This window comes from Salvelinus sp. IW2-2015, unplaced genomic scaffold (assembly GCF_002910315.2).
Source record: "Salvelinus sp. IW2-2015 unplaced genomic scaffold, ASM291031v2 Un_scaffold2449, whole genome shotgun sequence".
Lineage (NCBI taxonomy): Eukaryota > Metazoa > Chordata > Actinopteri > Salmoniformes > Salmonidae > Salvelinus > Salvelinus sp. IW2-2015.
This window is the reverse complement of record NW_019943770.1, coordinates 57,996-65,185: the sequence shown is the minus strand read 5'-3', so window position 1 is coordinate 65,185 and position 7,190 is coordinate 57,996. Positions and strand designations below refer to the sequence as shown.

The 7,190-nt window shown below is 46.4% G+C and overlaps 1 protein-coding gene across 1 annotated transcript in view; it reads right to left on the bottom strand.

Annotated features, from left to right (window-relative positions):
• The window catches only part of tubgcp5 (tubulin gamma complex component 5), a 69,721-nt gene that overhangs the window by 28,011 nt on the left and 34,520 nt on the right, over positions 1–7,190 (bottom strand). The window contains 1 exon segment of the mRNA XM_070440348.1: positions 88–236. Coding sequence (XP_070296449.1) covers positions 88–236 — 149 coding nt within the window.

Genomic DNA, 7,190 nt, shown 5'->3' with positions numbered 1-7,190 from the left:
TATGTCTCAGACCTCTTACCCTCGTCATGTTCACTATGTCTCAGACCTCTTACCCTCGTCATGTTCACTATGTCTCAGACCTCTTACCCTCGTCACAATGTAGTTGTGAAGGCTGTTGACGAAGTGCATCAGTTTGACCCTCAGCAGAAACATCCTGTGGATCTGCTGATTGATTGGCTCTTTAGGCTTCACCTCCTCTGGTATCCCTTCCAACCGCTTAGCTGCTACTGTCAAATCTATAGGAGGAAACGATCCATCATTAACACCGGCGGTGCGGTCATGGCGTTCAGAAATCCCTCGTGTTTAGAGAGAGAGAATCTTCTTATTTGACCTTTGTTGTTATATATTTGACATGTATTTTATTGTGAAGCAGATGGATTACCAGGATGCGTACTCAGAGCACGCGCTGACAAGCTGGAAAGTGTCTTCACTGACATTTTCAACCTCTCCCTGTCCGAGTCTGTAATACCAACACGTTTCAGGCAGACCACCATAGTCCCTGTGCCCAAGAACGCCAAGGTAACCTGCCGAAATGACCATCGCCCCGTAGCACTAACGTCTGTAGCCATGAAATGACCATCGCCCCGTAGCACTAACGTCTGTAGCCATGAAATGACCATCGCACATTAATACTCTGACTGGTACCCCCTGATATATAGCCTCACATTGACTCATGTACCGTACCCCTGTATCATAGCCTCCACACTGACTCTGTACCTGTACCCCTGTATATAGCCCGCTTTGATTATTACTGCTGCGCGTTTAATTATTGTTTATTCTTATTCTTACTTTTGTTGTTTAGGTATTTTCTTAAAACTGCATGTGTGGTTAAGGCTTGTAAGTTTCACTTTAAGGCCTACCACTGTTGTATTCGGGACAGTGACAATATAGAATTTGATTTGATCAACAGCATTGAGTGGGACAACATCCAGGAGCAATCACAACTGATGAGGCCAATGTTGTTCAGCAACCAGACAAATCAAATCTAATTTAATTTGTCACATACACATGTGTAGCAAGTTACTGCGAGTGTAGCGAAATGCTTGTCTTCTAGTTCCGAAATGCAGTAATACCAAAACAGATATCTAACCTAAAATTCCACACTGACTCCTTTACCACACACATCGGTAAAGGATCAAGGATATGTACATAAAGGATCATATGAATGCGTGATGACAAAACGGCAGTATCTTGGATGATCACGGACTGGTTTTCTGATCTACATCTTATCCTTTTTTTTTTTAAGGTATCTGTAAGTAACAGAGCATGATCTGTATTCCAGGTCATGTGAAACCACAGCATTAGACTAAAAAAATTAATTAATTTTTTCCTTTATGAGACTGTAATCAGTAAATCTAGACATTTTTACAGTTTTGTGCAGTTGTAAATATGCCAATCGAGGAGTAATTACATGAACAATATTTAAACGATTTTTTAAATAATTTTACTCACAGAGGGATTACTATATCTTATAATTCTGTGAAGGTTATTTATTAGTTTTTTACAAATGCAATATAATTAACGAAACAAGTATCCTGACGCAAGAGAATTACCATCTTTAATTCTGTTTAGGTATTTAATATCTGTTGAATATATTAATTTACAAGCATCACCAGCTATGTCCAATCGCCGGAAGAGGAAAACAATCGCAACAAATTGGCTCGCGTTTGTTTCCAGGCATCATAAGGTGAATACAGGCACGATTCTTATCAATAATAGCAGAATAAGCATTCATGTAAAATGAAGAAGGAAAGACATGAGAAAGTCAGCGGTCCTTCAAAGCAATAAATCTCTATTACAAGAAACACATGAATTGATTGTTAAATCATAATGATGATTCTCTAATGAATGACACCACTCACTTCCCACGCTCCAAACCACCTGCCAGCGGTCTGAGAAAATGAGGACCAGATCTGAGAACCTTCATTGATCGCTCCTTCACCAAGCTCACCTGGAGACAAATACATCCCCAGTTACATTATGAAAAACATTCAACTATTGTGATGCGTCTTCCAGCTGTTGATCTCTGCAGGGGTTTCTGTGTTTTTCCCAGCAGGACTGCACGCCTTCCCTCAGGAACTGACCATTTCCCATGGGGAGAGGAGGACTGCATCGCCTTCTCAGGAGATGGAGCATTTCTCCATGGAGATAGGAGGACAGCATACCTTCCCTCAGGAGTGGAGCATTTCTCCATGGGGAGAGGGGACAGCATTCGCTTCCTCAGGGATGGACCATTTCTCCATGGGGAGAGGAGGCCTGCTCGCTTCCTCAGAGATGGACCATCTCATGGGAGAGAGGACTGCATCGCCGTCCTCAGGAAATGGACCATTCTCCATGGGAGAGGACAGCTTCTCTTAATCATGGTGGACAACTATACATCTAAGGCGACAGGTATCCATCTAGGCGGACAGGTATCCATCTAGGCGGACAGGTCCATCTAGGCGACGTACACATCTAGGCGGACAGGTACAACATCTAGGCGGACAGTACACATCTAGGCGACAGGTACACATCTTAGGCGGACAGGTCCATCAGCATCTGAGAGCGACGACTAGCGAGTACACATCTAGGCGGACAGTACACATCTAGGCGACAGGTACAACATCTAGGCGGACAGGTACACATCTTAGGCGGACAGGTATCCATCTAGGCGGACAGGTATCCATCGAGGCGAGCAAGGTATCATCTAGGCGGACAGGTTCCATCTAGGCGAGACAGGTATCCATCTAGGCGGACAGGACTCCATCTAGGCGGACAGGTACACATTAGGCTGACAGGTACACATCTAGGGCAGACAGGTACCCAGCTAATGGCTGACAGGTACACATCTAGGAGGAGGTACCCATCTAGGCTGACAGGTACACATCTAGCGGACAGGTACCACACATCTAGGCGGACAGGATAGCATCAGGCCAGTACGATCTAGCGACAGTCGACTAGCGACAGTACATTAGGCAGACAGGTATGCATCTAGTGAAAGGATATATCTAGTGGACATCTAGGTGAACAGGCTATACTCTAGGTGGACAGGTATCTGTAGAAAAGGTATCTAGTAGTACAGCTATCGAGTGGACAGTATGGTACCAACGTCTCATTCCAATTATGAGCATTAATATGAAGTTGGTTCCCCTTTGCTTGCTAACAGCCTCACTATTCTGGGAAGTCATTAATATGAAGTTGGTTCCCTTTGCTGCTATAACAGCCTTCACATTCTGGGAAGTCATAATATGAAGTTGGTCCCCCCTTTTCCGCTATAACAGGCCTCCACTCTTCTGGGAAGGATTTCCACTAGGTGTTGGACATGTACACTATAAGAGCTCAGTGACCTTCAACATGGGCAGCACCGTCATAGGATGCCACCTTTCCAACAAGTCATTTCAATGAAATGTAGGGTTAGGGTTAAACGAAAGTGCAGTTATTGTGAAATGGAAACGTCAAGGAGCATCAACGGCTAAGCTGCAAAGTGGATGACCACACAAGCTCACAGAAAGGGACCACCGAATGCTGTAGTACTTAAAATATCTGTCCTCGGTTGCAATCCTCACTACCGAGTTCCAAAACTGCCTCTGGAAGCAACGTCAAGCACAATAACTGTTCGTCGGGGCTTCATGAAATGGTTTCCATGGCCGAGCAGCCGCACACAAGCTAAGATCACCATGCGTAACGCCAAGCGTTGGCTGGAGTGGTGTAAAGCTCCCCACCATTGGAGCATTGGAAACACGTTCTCTGGAGTGATGAATCACATTTCACCATCAGGCAGTCCGACAGCACAAATCTGGGTTTGACGGAAGCCAGGGAACGCTACCTGTAAAGTTGGTTGGAGAGGAATAATGGTCTGGGGCTGTTTTCCATGGTTCGAGCCAGGTCAACTAATTACAGTTAAGGGAAATCGTAATGCTACAGCATACAATGACATTCTAGACAATTCTGTGCTTCTAACTTGTGGCAACAGTTTGGGGAAGGACCTTTCCTGTTTCAGCTGACAATGCCCCCGTGCACAAGCCAGGCCCTACAGAAACGGTTTGTCGAGATCGGTGTGAAGAACACCTTGGATGAATTGGAACGCCAACTGCGAGCCAGGCCTTATCGCCCAACATCAGTGCCCACCTCACTAATGCGCTCGTGGCTGAATGGAAGCAAGTCACCGCAGCAATTTTCCAACATCTAGTGGAAAGCCTTGCCAGAGAAGTGGATGCTGTTATAGCAGCAAAGGGGAACCAAATCCATATCATTGCCAATGACTTTGGAATGAGATGTTGACAAGCAGGTGGTCCACATACTTTTGGGTAATATAGTGTATATAGCGGATCAGTATCTATGAGACAGGTATCCATCTTACCTTTTCTCGAACAGACAGCGGTCGGGATAGTGGACAGTATCTGTAGTGGATCTTAATGAGCTGGTCCAGGTCTTTAGCCTCCTGGACCTGGTGCGAAACTCCAGACCAGTGCTGTGGAGAATCTAACCAGACAGGGATATGGAACGTTAGATATTGACCAGAAATCTATCGAGACATGAATTAAGCTCCATACAGATGCCTGATGGGAAACTTCTGAACTACAACTATCGCTACAACTACAACAGCACTACACCTAGCCTAGCACTACACCTAGCCTAGCACTACACCTAGCCTAGCACTACACCTAGACAGACCTCTTACCCCTCAGTCATGTTACTTACCTATGTCTCAGACCTCTTACCCTCGTCATGTTCACTATGTCTCAGACCTCTTACCCTCGTCATGTTCACTATGGTCTCAGAACCTCTTACCCTCGTCATGTTCACTATGTCTCAGACCTCTTACCCTCGTCATTTCACTATGTCTCAGACCTCTTACCCTGTCATGTTCACTATGTCCAGACCTCTTACCCTCGTCATGTTCACTATGTCTCAGACCTCTTACCCTTCTTTCACTATGTCTCAGACCTCCTTACCCCGTCACAATGAGTTGTGAAGGCTGTTGACGAAGTGCATCAGTTTGACCCTCAGCAGAAACATCCTGTGGATCTGCTGATTGATTGGCTCTTTAGGCTTCACCTCCTCTGGATCCCTTCCAACCGCTTAGCTGCTACTGTCAAATCTATAGGAGGAAACGATCCATCATTAACACCGGCGGTTGCGGTCATGCGTTCAGAAATCCCTCGTGTTTAGAGAGAGAGAATCTTCTTATTTGACCTTTGTTGTTATATATTTGACATGTATTTATTGTGAAGCAGATGGATTACCAGGATGCGTACTCAGAGCACGCGCTGACAAGCTGGAAAGTGTCTTCACTGACATTTTCAACCTCTCCCTGTCCGAGTCTGTAATACCAACACGTTTCAGGCAGACCACCATAGTCCCTGTGCCCAAGAACGCCAAGGTAACCTGCCGAAATGCCATCGCCCACGTAGCACTAACGTCTGTAGCCATGAAAATACCACGACCCCTAGCACTACGTCTAGCCATGAAATGACCATCGCCCGTAGCACTAACGTCTGTAGCCATGAAATGACCATCGCCCGTAGCACTAACGTCTATCGCCCATGAAAATGACCATCGCCCGTAGCACTAACGTCTGTAGCCATGAAATGACCACGCCCCGTAGCACTAACGTCTGTAGCCATGAAATGACCATCGCCCCGTAGCACTAACGTCTGTAGCCATAAATGACCATCGCCCCGTAGCTAACTACATGTAGCCATGAAAGACCATCGCCCCGTAGCACTAACGTCTGTAGCCATGAAATGACCATCGCCCCGTAGCACTAACGTCTGTACATGAATGCCATCGCCCCTAGCACTAATCGCTGTAGCCATGAAATGACCATCGCCCCGTAGCACTAACGCTGTAGCCATGAAATGACCATCGCCCCGTAGCACTAACGTCTGTAGCCATGAAATGACCATCGCCCCGTAGCACTAACGTCTGTAGCCATGAAATGACCATCGCCCCGTAGCACTAACGTCTGAGCATAAAGACCACGCCGTGCACAACGTCTGTAGCCATGAATGACCATCGCCCCGTAGCACTAACGTCTTAGCCATGAAATGACCATCGCCCCGTAGCACTAACGTCTGTAGCCATGAAATGACCATCGCCCGTAGCACTAACGTCTTAGCCATGAAATGCCATCGCCCCGTAGCCTAACGTCTGTAGCCATGAAATGACCATCGCCCGTAGCACTAACGTCTGTAGCCATGAATGACCATCGCCCTGCACTACGTCTGTAGCCATAAATGCTTTTTAAGGCATGGTCACGTCAACACCAGCATCCCAGAAAACCTGGACCCACTCCACACATACTGTTGTACATATGTGATTTTTAGTCCGAATTAACGGTTTTCTAATAGAGTCCGATTGCTTACAAAAGGACTTGGGGCGCAGCGTAGCCTAGTGGTTAGAGCGTTGGACCAGTAACCGAAAGGGGGAAATTAGCTTAAAAATACGGAACAGTACAGTTTTGTAATTTTCAATTCCCAGTAGGTAAACTTTTCTAAGGTCATCTTAAAACAGGAAGATGTTCTAGTCAAGAAGGGTCCTGTTTTGAACGGACATCAATTCACTATTCCAAATCATTATGTGTTGTTATATGTTTCCTTGTGTCCATGTCAATAAAGTTTATGGAATTGAGATTCGAAGTGAGAGAAAGACAAGGAGAAGAGAGAGGGGAGAGCGAGACAGAGGGGGAGAGAGAGAGATGGGAGACAGAGGGGGAGAGAGACAGAGAGAGAGAGAGAGAGTGAAGAGAGAGAGACAGAGAGAGAGAAGAAAGAGAGGGGAGAGAGAGAGAGAGAAGAGAGAAGAGGGGGAGAGAGAGAGAGAGAAGAGAGAGAGGGGAGAGAGAGAGAGAGAAGGAGAGAGGGAGAGAGAGAGAGAGAGAAGAGAGAGAGGGGAGAGAGAGAGAGAGAAGAGGAGAGGGGAGAGAGAGAGAGAAGAGAGAGAGGGGAGAGAGAGAGAGAGAAGAGAGAGCGGGGGAGAGAGAGAGAGAAAGAGAGAGGGGGAGAGAGGAGAGAAGAAGAGAGAGGGGAGAAGAGAGAGAAGAGAGAAGAGAGAGAGAGAGAGAGAGAAGAGAGAGAGGAGGAGAGAGAGAGAGAAGAGAAGAGGGGAGAGAGAAGAGAGAGAGAGAGAAGAGAGAGAGGGGTGAAGTAGAGAGAAGAGGAGAGAGAGAAGAGAGAGAGGGAGAGGAGAGGCAGAAGAGAGAAAGGGAG